The 13,632-nt window shown below is 39.1% G+C and overlaps 1 protein-coding gene across 22 annotated transcripts in view; it reads left to right on the top strand.

Moving 5' to 3' along the window:
* Window positions 1-12,888, top strand: part of LMO7 (LIM domain 7) — a 193,793-nt gene extending 180,905 nt beyond the window's left edge. For 18 of the 22 annotated variants that reach the window (XM_060636933.3, XM_078432701.2, XM_078432718.2 and 15 more), the window contains 7 exons: window positions 459-524; window positions 2,595-2,647; window positions 5,336-5,549; window positions 7,727-8,008; window positions 9,646-9,754; window positions 10,869-10,971; window positions 12,306-12,888. In XM_060636933.3, coding sequence (XP_060492916.3) covers window positions 459-524; window positions 2,595-2,647; window positions 5,336-5,549; window positions 7,727-8,008; window positions 9,646-9,754; window positions 10,869-10,971; window positions 12,306-12,328 — 850 coding nt within the window. In that variant the 3' untranslated portion in view covers window positions 12,329-12,888. Of the gene's footprint in view, window positions 1-458; window positions 525-2,594; window positions 2,648-5,335; window positions 5,550-7,726; window positions 8,009-9,450; window positions 9,603-9,645; window positions 9,755-10,868; window positions 10,972-12,305 lie in introns of those variants that run through there. The other 4 variants (XM_060636929.3, XM_078432741.2, XM_078432743.2 and 1 more) reach the window with 2 other exon arrangements.
* The last annotated feature ends 744 nt before the right edge of the window (window positions 12,889-13,632 follow it).

Here is a 13,632-nt window from a genome sequence, read left to right as displayed (position 1 = left end):
TTGGAGACATCTTCCCTCACGCATTTGTTTGTCTTACTCATTCTCTTTAAGTCTCTGCTCAAATGTCACCTTCTCAGACTTTCCGGAATACCTCATCTAAAATATGTGTCTTTTCCCCACCCCTTCTCCCGACATACCATGCTTTATGTTATGTGTTTGTGGCCTTCCTGCCCACTGAAACATAAGAATTACATTTAATACTTCTTTGTTTTGTTTGCTTCTCTAGCCCAGCCCTAGAACAGTAGCAGGTATACATCTGTGGGATGAATAAATTGCAAAATATGCTATTAGTAGTTCTGCTTTCTGCAGTGCTTGATTGAAATACTTGTGTTGAGTTTTTAATCCAGAGGCCGTCTCATAAAGAGGCTAGAATAACATTGTTTTGGTATCAATTCCTCAAGCTCAGGAAAGGCATTGAAGTCTGAAAGTTTTACCATAAACTCCTCTATCTTTTTTAGGCCAATTGATTCCTATGATCTACCAAAGAGAGACGAAAAATCCCCAGGGTTGCTTCCTAGTGACAGGTATGTAGGACATCTCATTGTAATATGGTTGGAATAATTGGTTTAAATGAATATTTGAGGGCTTGCCTAGATGTTTTGTAGGACTACTTTAACTTTTTCTGTGTGTGTGTGGCGGGGGGGGGTGGGATACAAAGATCTTGCTGGTTGATCTTTGTACGGACTAGCTTTTGCTGTGTAACCAGCTACCCCTAAACTTAGTGATTTAACATGGTTTTGTGGGTATTTTGGGGCTGATTCTAACTGGCAGTTCTTCTAATTGATTGGGCTCCTCATACATCTGCTACTGGTTTACTAGGCAGCTCTGCTTTGGGGAGTTGGCTGACTGTCAGCTGGGATGGTGAGGACAACTAGGCCATGTGTCTTTCAAGACCCAGCAAGCCAGTGCAGTCTTACGTACGTGGTGGCTGAGCAGAGAGAGGGAAAGCGAAGAAGCATGCAAGGCTCCTTGCAGTCTAGGTTCTGAACGAGCCCGCCAACACTTCTGCCACATTCCATTACCTAAAGTCACAGGCCAGCCCGAGTTCACAGAAGAGAGAAAAACTCTACCTCTTTCCGCGTAGGAGGAGCCACAATGCCAGGGGAATGGACGCTGGGTAGAAGTGTGTTCATCTTCGGCAATCTATCTTAATTTTTGTTTTAAAGAGGTTACAAGCAATGGCCTAAGCTTACTCGAAGTCATGTGTGGACATCTGAAATGAGAATTGCGGCCTTCTCTTAGGCTGATTAGAACTACCGGTCAATTCCAGTAAATGTTATATATGTCTTAAAATTCCCTGAAGTGTTAAATTTAATGTTTGAAAGTAACTTTAAAATGCTTTGCAGTTCTGAAACCATTAAGGACTTCTGGATAGAACTCTGTCTATACATACCCAGTGTATGACCATAAATTTGTGTTTTCAGAGCTGACATTTCTTCTTTAGGAAGTTTGCCTTAGATATATGGAAAGAGTCATCTCTATGGGCAATGAGGATGACTGAGTAGGACTCCAAGTCGATAGGGAACATTAATATATAGGTAGTAATGGGCTGACATGAAGCTAGAAAATGTTTTAGCGATGGATGGCCTTATTTATAGTGAAGGTTTCTGGGTAATTGTGGATCATTAAAATGTGTATCTCTCTTTCTTAAAGATATGCATTTACTTATATATTTAAATAATCTTTATTTATGTGGCTTATTACCTTGAGAAAATAGATGGCAGAGGCAAAATCAGTAACTCCTGGAAATATAAAACACTGCTAGGCATTTGTGATGCAGCATGGGCTGAGAGGCATTAAGAGGTGTGGCTGGACACCTTGTAATAAAAGTATTTTCTATGTTAATACAAATGAAACCATCATGAAAGTTGCTAACAGTTGTGATACATTATTATGTCCTACACATTATTATATGTTGTATATATGCACATGTATGCTCTATGCATACGTTATGTGTATGTATGATAACATATATTATTCGTTATTACCACTATCATTTGGAGTTCTTGTGCTTAAACAGTGAGAATGAGAACAGCATGGGTTGATACAGAAACCTAAATGTTGCCATTACAAAGTCAGGTAACTTCATAGGTTCCCTATGCCAGCACGGGTGAGTACCTCTTTGCACTGCCAAGATAGCATTGGTCAGTGGCTGTTTCGGAGTAAGTACCCTAGTGCCCAAAAAGTCAACTTCTTGACCCTTGGGCAGCATGAAGGAAGTGGGGGACAGTATGATGTTAGGTAATCTGATGACAGATGTCTGGTATAGCCTGTGAGATCGAGATCTGGAAGAGAATCAAAGTACACAGATTGGTCAAAAATCATAGGCTTAATCATCCTACAAACTGGAGAGGATCTTCACATTTATATCTGCTTCAAGCATCAAGCTGTTTTCTCATTTAGAGACATCGCTGTTTTCTGCTACCTTGTACAACATGAAAAATTCCTTAGTATGAAAATAAATGTTGCTCTCAACAGACATAGGAAATAAATCAACTGCTTTAAAAAGCAATCTTTTTGGTGTTCTTACATCACAAATGTAAAAAAGATGTTCCTAATGAGACGTCTGTAACATGTTGTGTTTTGTTTTGTAGGAATAAATCCAGATCCACTACTGAACTGGATGATTACCCTACAAATAAAAATGGTAAATGTGAATTTTCCCCCCAAATTCCTCAGCACAGTTGCTTGTTTATGCTATCACACGCTATGATCGGTATTTTTAAAGTCAATATATTTCAGATTCATTAAGATTACATAATTAAAATACCAAGTATTTTTAGCATTTGTGTATAAAAACAAAACTATCTTGTGGTTATTTTGGCTTTACTTTATAATGGAGGGGGTACTGGGAGATTAAAATGGTTTTAAATAGCTAATGAAATATGGGCATTTTTTCAGTGCTGCTGATGGTTTTGTATAGATTTCATCTTGCAGCCAAGGAAATGGGACAGAAAAGTTTTCTGCAGAATACCAGGGGACTTAAAAATTGTTTATAAACTTGAAATTGTACATTTAAGTGCCAAGTGTCCCAAAGTCCGAAATGATAATCATTTCACTAACTTGGCAAAAATGAGCTGGAACCTGATATTATTAGTATAAAGTGTGCTTTTAGAAATGCATGTGGGGCGCCTGGGTGGCTCAGTCAGTTGAGCATCTGACTTCGGCTCAGGTCATGATCTCATTGTTTGTGGGTTTGAGCCCTGTGTCAGGCTCTGTGCTGACAGCTCAGAGTTTGCTTCAGATTCTGTCTCCTTCTCTCTCTGCCCCTCCCCCTTTCATGCTCTTGCTCTCTCTCTCTCTCTCTCAAAAAGAAATAAACATTAAAAAATTAACTAAAAAATTAATAAAAGGAATGCATGTGACTGAAATTATATAACTAAGCGGGGGTGGGGGGAACCCCAAGCATAAAGCATCATTTTAGAACAGGGTTTGTATATCAGTCTTTGGGTAAGCAGGGTGTTGGCCGGTTATATGAATGAATCGAAGGTCCAGGTGAGGATTGAGATGAATTTGGTGGACATGCCCACTGATGGATAGCTGCTTCCAGCTCCAGCCTGCTGCGGCATTGTGGGAGAATGCAAGCCTGTGAGGGCCAACTGTTTCTGTTGTAAAAGAGAAGTTAATGAAAATCCACATTTTTAAAAAATCTTTTAAGTGCTGACAAGGATAAACAAAATTAAAAACCCTCTGTGAGCCAAACAACACATCTATAGCCCTAATTGGTCTAGTTTGTAACCTCTGGTTAAAGCTCATAGAATTTAGTTTGTTAGGTTCTATGATCACCTCCTTCTCCTTAACACATAGGACCTTCCATTATCTGGTCCTAGTGTAAATTTCCAGCTGTTATGCTGTCTTTCCTGGCAGGAACCCTTATCTTAAACCAAAATTTTTTCTTTCCCAGTTCCCAGTTTATCACATGCTTTCTGATCTTGTTCCTCTGGTCTTACTTGTTTGGATCTCTGAGTTTCTTTCCCCCCTGAATTAGCCCTAGCCACAATTAAAATCCAGCTTTAAGTACTTCAATCTTCAATGTTTGCTTTCTTCCCTTTACTAACTGTAAAGCTCCTGAGTAGCAGGCAGTGGAACTAACGAAATGAAGTATTTTGTTGAAAGACTCAGTTATGCCAATAAGGCACTTCTAAAATAGAAAATGTTTAATTTAAAATCTGACCAGGGGTGCCTGGGTGGCTCAGTCAGTTAAGAGTCTGACTTTGGCTCAGGTCATGGTCTCACGGGTTTGTGGGTTCGAGCCCCACGTCAGGCTCTGTGCTAACAACTCAGAGCCTGGAGCCTGCTTCGGATCTGTGCCTCCTTCTATTTCTGCCCCTCCGTTTCTCTCTCTCTCTCTCTCTCTCTTTCAAAAATAAAAAATAAAAAATCTGACCAAATTGATAAGCTGTATGCATACACAAATGTAAATGTAGGTATGTATGAGAAAACTTTGGCCTTTTTCACTGCTCACTAATGCAGAGAGGCGCCATGAATTTTGAAAAAAAAATGACAACAGCAGTAAATGTGGAGAGTGAAAGGAAACAAATCCTGAGATGAAATTTCCTAATCCCAAGTTGAAAGGGGGAAAATACTTCAAAGTTATGGATGTTTTACCCAAATCAGAAATTAATCAGCTTATCCAATGAGACAAAGCCTTCAGGATAAAACCTCACTTAATTGTCATTCATATATTCAGCATCCAAATTCTGGCTTTGTCAGTTTCCTAGAGGACAAACAAATCTGATAACATTCCTCGGTTAGCATTTGGGTTACTTGACTATTTTTCAATTTCACAAAAGCTATTTCAGTGATAGAATGTGCTCTTATTCCTACAATTTGGTCATGACTTATTCTAGAACTTACACTCAGGAAGACTTGAGTCATGTCAGCTGGAGATGCAGGCATATATATCTTCCTCCCCCCAGAGAGAGTGTATGTTTTTTGAAACCGTGTCACAGCAAGCTTTCGACGAGCATGTGTTTGATTGATTTAATTTCATGAGGAAAGAGAAGCGGAAGAGAAAGTATTTCTAGATGATCATTTTGAAGCTTACTAGCACTGAAATGAATGTTGGTTGTTTCCTTTTTGGGAAGCCTGCTTAAGTCTTTCTGGGTGCACCTGTGACGTGCCTCTGGGTGTGGAACTGGAATTCGCAGGAATAGCGGACTTAACTTCTGTGTTCCCATGCAGCAGTCTTATTGAGAATTGATGTTAGCATATGTGCACAATGTCATATTTTTTGCTACATTGTATTTGGAAATTTATCCACTATCCAACCTCCTTTTTTTTTTTTTTTTAAATAATAGCTAATCCTGCAGTTTTTGATATGTTTTTAATTTAGGAAGCAGTAAATATTTAGACCGAATTGGGAGCACTAGCTCATCACAAAGGAGCTCCAAGAAGGAACAGGTGCCGTCAGAAGCAGAGTTAGAGAGACAGCAAATCCTTCAAGAAATGAGGAAGAGAACATCTCTTCACAATGACAACAGCTGGATCCGACAGCGCAGTTCCAGTGTCAACAAGGAGCCCATTTGTCTGCCTGGGATTATGAGAAGGTGCGAGAGTTTTTAGGAGTTAATTCCTCTTTTGTACTGTGAGGCAGATATTTAATTTCTGGACAGGTGGGTGACTTTGGACAGGAGAGTTGTCGTAATATTTTTTTCTTATCTAAAATTCAGTGGAGAGGGGCGCCTGGGTGGCGCAGTCGGTTAAGCGTCCGACTTCAGCCAGGTCACGATCTCGCGGTCCGTGAGTTCGAGCCCCGCGTCAGGCTCTGGGCTGATGGCTCGGAGCCTGGAGCCTGTTTCCGATTCTGTGTCTCCCTCTCTCTCTGCCCCTCCCCCCTTCATGCTCTGTCTCTCTCTGTCCCAAAAATAAATAAAAAACGTTGAAAAAAAAAAAAATTTAAAATTCAGTGGAGAAAGGGCAGCACAGTGAATGTGACTGGGCACATGTTCGAGCACTTATTTGAGGGCCAGACACATGCCAGTTACTTTGTCTACCTCATCTGACTTCCTCTGGGGAAAATGTTTTGAGGCAAGGATGGTGATTCTGTTCTTCCATATAAAGAAACTGTGGCTCAAGCCGGGAGTACACTTGGACAAAAACACGTGGCTAACAGGTTGCAAAGGTGGATGTGAAATTCTGAAGTAATGATTCAGTCGCTTAAAAAATTTATGCTGCTCTTTGTCCTTCCTTGGCTGCTGAACTGAGAAAATTAAGCCTGTTTGTTTATAATGAGCTAATGGTTCATTTGGAATCATAATAGTGTTTACACAGTGTGAAACCTAATTTTTATAACTTTAAGGAAAACATATAGATATAAATTAATTGAAAATGAGAAGATGAACATTTTGAAAGATGTTGATAAATGAATACTGAAGCTACTTTTATTAAGTATTTTGCCAGGTGACAAACTGAGGAAAATTTGGAACACGTTACAAGGGCTAATTATCTCACTATACAAGGAACTTTCATAAATCAATAAATAAACCGTGACAACTTTATAGGAACATAGACAGGTGGTATGAACAGATAGTTCACAGAAAAAGAAAGTAAACATATAAAAGGTTAACGCTACTCCTAAGACAACAATGATGTATCTCCTTATAAGATTTGTAGAGGCTTAAATATTGACTAATTCAATCTAGTCTTAGCAGTGGTATAAGGAAACAGGAATTATTTCTCCCAGTTGAGTGGAAAGTTTTTCAGTATTTATTCAGCAGAAGCTTTTATGTCTGTACCCATGTGAGCCACCTAGTTTCTGGCACTTTATCTTCTGAATGTATTTGGATAAATATGCAAAAGAGAGACCAAAGGATATATACTTAAGTATTATTGGCAATAGGTAAAAAGAAAAGAATCAGAATATCTGTGAATAGGAGTGTACTTAGTTCTTGCTAAACAACTAATGGCACATTGATGAACCCCAGTTTTGAGATGGTATATGATACAGCAATGTCTCTTTCATTCTTTCAGAGTTGTGTAATATTCTACCTTATCACAATTCTTATCACAACTGACTGGGCAGCACTTTGGATGATGTTGGTTGGGGGCACTCGGACAGCCCTTTTGAGCTGGTGTTGGCAAAAAAAAAAGTTACTTTCTCTTTTGATAAAGGATGAGATAGTACATCATTTTGACTTTGTAGGCCACATCAGTGTCTGTCACATATTCTTTGTTGTTTTTTTTATGACTGTTTGAAAATAAAAAATATCCTTAGCTCATGATTTGTGCGTATCCTGATGGTGGGCTGTAATTTGCTGACCTCTGATGTAGTTGCTGCACTGAGAGCTCATCTGGATATAAAAAAATTGTATATAGTGTGTGAAAAATAAAAATTTTGACTATGTTTAGTCTAACACCTGATATATATAAGTGCCTAAAATGGTATTTTTTGGTTCAATTTTAAAAATTAAGATATGTCTATTCAGCTGAATATTTAAAGGAAGAATGTAGTAGTTTATTTTTAAAAAATTAATATTTTCCACTTTGGTGTTTTTTATTTTATCTAAGCACCAAGTAAATACAAATAAATGAAGATTAATTGAATATAAAACATCATGATTCTGATGAAAAGAAACTTTGGTTATTAGTGGCAACTTTATATGTAACGGGACTCGCTAGATTAATACCTACTTATAAAATACAGAAGGTAGATATTTTAGTGACTGTAATGATAGATTCTAGTTGAATGTATTATATAAGCTTAATTAACCCTTTCTGTGTTCAGAGGTGAATCTCTAGATAACCTGGATTCCCCAAGATCCAATTCCTGGAAACCATCCCCTTGGCTCAATCAGTCTTCAGGAGTCCATGCTTCCTCCTCCGTTCAAGACTTCAGTCGCCCACCACCTCAGCTGGTGTCCACGTCAAACCGTGCCTACATGCGGAATCCATCCTCCAGCGTTCCCCCTCCTTCCACTGGTTCTGTGAAGACCACCACCACGCCTTCTCCCACACCACGCAGCCATTCTCCTTCAGCATCACAGCTGGGCTCCCAGCTACGCAACAGGTGAGAACCCTAGTCTTGGGGTATTTTTTCATTAAAATTTCCCCAGAGTCTTGTCCAAGTTTTCTGGTGAAAACCAAAACCAAGCCTTTTGGAATCTGTCAAATTCAGCGTTCCTTTACCAAAATTAATTAAGGTTTTCTTAATAGCTTTCCATGCTGCCCTAAGAGCATTTACGGATGTCTTGTGAAGCCATTGGAGACCTTTGAAACATGTGCTTCATTGCCACTGTCCCGTTTGCTTGTGGTCTGTGCACACGTACTTGTGTAGTTCTCAACGTGGAAGCATAAAAATATACAGTAATTTGTAAATGCATTTGAAATTTATGAGTAAGAGCAGTATTGTAAATGTTTGACTTTTATTGAGACTATATGCAAACTCTTTTTTTAATAGGAACTGAGTGTAAAAGGAAAGCATTATAACCCAGCTCCATTGTCTGTGCAACTTTTAACAAGCTGGAGAAAAAATGTTAAGTAGTTAGATACTGCTTTTTTTGTTTTTGACTTTCAAACCATTGCTGGCTACTTACGTAGTTTGCCAATATTTTGTTCAGACTACAGAACCCAGTTCTGTAGGTTATATGATGCAGGAACTGGTTCGAGTCGTAACCATAGACCTAGACTCAGCTTGTCTTCTGATGTGGAGTAAAACTCAGACATCAGCCTGTGTTGGGTTTTGAGGTTTGTTAGCCTCTGCACAGACCCAGTGCTTCAAGAAACCGTGTGTATACTCCGAAGGGAGCTCTAGGCATATAGTACTTTCCATTGCAATGAAATACTGAAAAGTAAAAACACGGTGATTAATATTGGAATTTTTTTTAGCTATCAAATGAGGGATTTGTTAAGAAGACTTAGCCATCTAAAATAATGTTACTTGTTCTGGGATCTCTAAAGTGTGTATCATGGAGTTTTGAATTAAGAAGGGGTACGGATTTGTGGTAAATGTGGGGAGAGATGAAGGCTATGGAGTTGGAGGAAGGCAGAGGACAGAATGTGCACTTACTTATCTGAGAGCTCTGCCCTACAAGAGCAGATAGGAGACGGGCTGTTGACTTTTTTGCCCTGGAAATGTCTCTCTCAAGGAGGCAGCATGGGCAGTGATACACTGTCAGTGTCACTACTGTGCTGGTACGATGGGAGGCAATGGTAAGAAGTGACCTTTACCTTCCCACCTGGGACAGGAGAGACATACATCCAGGGGAGAGTAGAACCCCTCCTTACCTATGTAAATGGTAGCTGTCAGCCAACTGTCACCCAGAGGCATCCTGGAAGCCAGAGGCACCGTCCGGAACACTGGGACTTCTGTGTTAACTAGAATAGCAAGTGAGTGAGAAAGAGGCTGGGAAAACAAGGTTGAGATGGTAGAGGAGATGTGATCTAAGGACAGTAACGTCAGGAGGTACAGAATGGACGAATTACACTGAAATTGTTCATTTGTACAAATAGGTGTCAAGGGTTTCGGAACCACCATGGAGATCCTTCAGGGTACAACATAGCATACTTTGATTGTCTGGTGACCACTCTCCTCCCACAGATACATACTTTCTTAAGTAGTTATTAATGTTAATGCCAGAGTGTGATTTTAAGTAACCTTGATTTGAGCAGATGAAAGCCTCCCTTCCATTCTTGTTCCGCGTCTAGGTCAGTCAGTGGGAAGCGCATGTGCTCCTACTGTAATAACATTCTGGGCAAAGGAGCCGCCATGATCATCGAGTCCCTGGGTCTTTGTTATCATTTGCATTGTTTTAAGGTGAGACGGAGACAGACAGCCTGTAGGCCCGCAAAGCTTTGCTTGGAGAGCGCATGGCTTCTTTGTGCGCTGGGTGTGGATGTGTCACTAACAAAACTCCGTGCTACATGCGTCAGTCTGTGCTGCACTTTGAATCACAAATTGCCTGTTCTCAAATCTTAAACTAGTTTCAAAAATTAAGTCCAGAAACACTATGTACTACCAGCCTCCAATCTGGTAAGATTCTAGAAGTCAAATTTACAGCTTATAAATGCTTCATCTAACATGCTGTCATAGGCATACCTGAAATAAAATTTACCAGTGTTATTAAGAGCATGGGGACATGCAATTCCAAGTGTCTGAAAGCTTAGCTTTACTAGGGAGAGTATGTGAAGAAGAACATTGTAAATATTTTTATAGCTGCAAAGCCTGCTTACACCTGGTGGGTTTCTGCCCATAGGAACGAAGCCTGTAATTACTTTTTTTTTTCTTCAATATCTATCTTTAGGGACACATCTATGTGATTCTAGAATTTGCATTGGGCCAGAAAGAGACTTTGGTTCTTATTCCTGGAGTCTCGCAGACCACAGCTTGTGTAAGCCTGTGTATTGCTGGCTTGAGTGGTTCCTGGGCAGAACAGAACGAGTCAAAGTAATTAGTGTTTGAACATGTGGAACCGATATATGTTGCCTTGAAGTGAAAGTGCCGTGTCCAAACGCTTGCCAGGCTGGTGCGGTGGGGACACTAGGTGTTGCCCACCCCAGAGGAAAGTGCCAGAAACCCACTCCTCATTTACCTCACTAGTTCATGCAATGCCTTATCCTCTCACATTCCCCTACAAGAAACGAAGACTCAATTCTTTCAAGCTAATCAGCAAATCATTTTTACTCTTTTGGTATACTTAGAATGATAATTTTGACTCTTAAAATTGGACTTAAGAATTCTTTAATGTCTCATCTGGCAGGCTTGATTTTCATCTACTAATTATCTTTTGGGCTTCCCCCCCCCCCCCTTTGCTGAAATGTATTTAAGAGCTTAGAAGCTGCATTCTGCTCAATCTTTTCTTGTTTTTACCTAAGAGTGCCCCAAGACTTCCTGAGCTGACTGACTGTGGTGGTTCTTTCTCGTTCCGCAGTGCATTGCCTGTGAGTGTGACCTCGGAGGCTCCTCCTCAGGAGCTGAAGTCAGAATCAGAAACCACCAACTGTACTGCAATGACTGCTATCTCAGATACAAATGTAAGAGAGCAAATCAGGGAGAAAATTTCTTGTCTTCTAAGGAGACCACGGGTTCCCGTGCATTTCCCTGAACCTGCATCCACATTCCCCTCAACCTCCCTGCCTTAGATGCCAGGCTTTAGGAATCTTAGTGTGTCCCCCTCAAAGAGGCTGCGGTGAGTGGGTCAGTGCTCCAATGCCAGCCACACACTGGTGGGTCAGGGGTGGAGAGTGAGGAATTGGAAAGGGATGTATGGCTGAAGCAGGACAGCATTCTGTGCTGTCTGCTCAGTGTTTGGAGAAACTTCTAATGACTTGAAGATATCAACAAACCAAAACAGACAGCTAAAATGATCCTTCTGGGTAGACTGTAAGCTGTTTTTTGGCAAAGAGTTGGTCCCTCATCATTAGCTGATTCCTATTAGCTAACAGTGGGCTTTGATTATGTGATTCAGAACATGACCAACTTTAAAACTTATGGTTTAAAAAAGGTAATAAAGAATAGTCAGTTTATGCTTTGTTGCTATACAATCATATATCCATATATACAATATTTTAAAAAGGAGAACGTTTATTCTGATTATATGGTGTTTCAGTGTCATTTTTGGAAAAATTGAGTTTTTTAAAAACTTCACATGCTGGTTTGTGTCTAAGCACGTTTTTGTTTGTGTGTTAATAAAACATAAGATAGCACAAATAGATTGCATATTGTTTATAGCCACATAAAGACAACTATTACTGCTGTTTATATTTTGAACCTTGATGCTGGTAACATGTGTTTCTTCCTTATTGTGAAAGGGTGTTACAAGTGGTATCAGCAAAACCATTTGCTTTTGAACTCTGAGGTATTTATATGGCCCTTTATGTGAAGAGTGCTTTGAAAATGGTTTCAGCTCAGTCAACTCTCTCTTATCTGTCAGCGGGTTGTGAACCTTCTCTCCCCAGCATCCCATCCTTTGGATGCGACCACTGAGGTTGGAGAGTGGCAAGGCTGGGCATGTAATGGCGGGAGTGTGTGTATGTGTGTGCGCTTTTCTCTCTTTAATCAAATTCCCAAGCCAAATATATTTGATCTTTGGAATCTTCAGGGGAAAATTGCCCATGCCTTTTCTCTCCTCCAGTACAAATAATAGAGAGTTGAGTGTAATTTCTATATTAGCAGTTTATTTTTATAAATAAAGAATTTTAGAAACGAGGCTGTGATTTGCCTAGCTTTACCCTAAGTGAGTGACAAGGTCACGCTTTCTACCTCACGGGGCCATTCTCTGAGTGATTACCACTATGTATCCCAGGCAGCGATACTCAAGTATTTCTCAGGCCTAAGTACTTTTCTTTTTTTCTCCTTGCCCGATCAGCTGGACGGCCAACCGCCATGTGATGTAAGCCTCCCTGCGAAAGCACTGTTGCAGATAGAAGAAGAGGTGGTTGCTGCTGATGTAGATCTATAAATACATGTTGGATTTCTTTTGTGCTCTTTTTTAAAAAGGATAACACTTTTTTTTTTTTTTTTTTTTTTTTTTGCCTCTCTAGATTACATCAGAGCATTATAGTCTTGGTAGAACGTGTATTTTGTTGTTGTTGTTTATTTATAAGAAGGTAATTCTGTATGGGGGGAAAAGTGCAGTATTTACTTTTTGAAGTCAGCATCTTAAAAAGCACAAGGGAAAAATAAGAACTTCAAAATATTTTTGGCGCTGATAATGATCTAGTTTGACTTTCTAGTGGTGTTTTGAAGAGGGTTATTTTATTGTTTCTTTTTTAAAAAGGTTCTGAAACATTATTTGAAATAGTTAATATAAATATATGATTGCATTTGCTGTTTATTGTAATGTATACTAAATTAATACAGAACCGTATAGAAAATGTCACTAAAATCTACCCACAAATTTGCCTTCTGTATCCTTCTTTTCATCTATGTAATATTGTGCTTTTTTTTTTTTTTAAGAAAAACTTTTAGCATACGTGACATTTTATTTGCTTGATGAAGAGATCTCTATTTTCTTCAGAATTGTCGCTAAGCAGTTCTCAATAGAAAGCTGCTGTTTTTCATTAATACAAAATCATCAGGGTTTGTATACCAAAAGTTCTCTCCAGGAACTAACAAGCCTTTCTGTTCATTGCATTTGTAAATAAACTTGCTGTTGCATTAAGGAATGGTTCTCCTTTTTCTTCTCTGTGTGTGTGTTTGTCTACCTCCCAAACCTTTTAATCCTATTTCAGTATGTGGCTTTTCTTGATATTTTTTTATTTAGCATCTTTACTGAGATATAAACTAACATATAATCAATTTCATATATTTAAACTGTACGATATGACAAGTTAAATATGTGTGAATACCTATGAAATTATCACCATACTCTTGATGTTGTTTTATGTGGAAAACTTTCACTAGGAACTTTATTTTAGAGGGAAGGTTATTTCTGAATACAGTACACTTCCATAGTAAGAGGTGAAATGGATAGTACATTGTTGAATCATTTGGTTAAAATCTTCATTCTTCTGCTTCCCCGATGATAAAAGAAAATAGTGGTTTAGAAAAACCTTCATATGTTTTCAGTCATATGTGGATTTTGAGAAACTTAACAGAAGACCATGGGAGAAGAGAAGGAAAAAAGATAGTTACAGAGAGGGAAGCAAACCATTAGAAACTCCTAAATACAGAGAACAAACTGAGGGTTGATC

This window comes from Panthera onca, chromosome A1 (genome assembly GCF_046562875.1).
Source record: "Panthera onca isolate mPanOnc1 chromosome A1, mPanOnc1 haplotype 2, whole genome shotgun sequence".
NCBI lineage: Eukaryota > Metazoa > Chordata > Mammalia > Carnivora > Felidae > Panthera > Panthera onca.
This window is presented reverse-complemented; position numbering and strand designations above follow the sequence as displayed.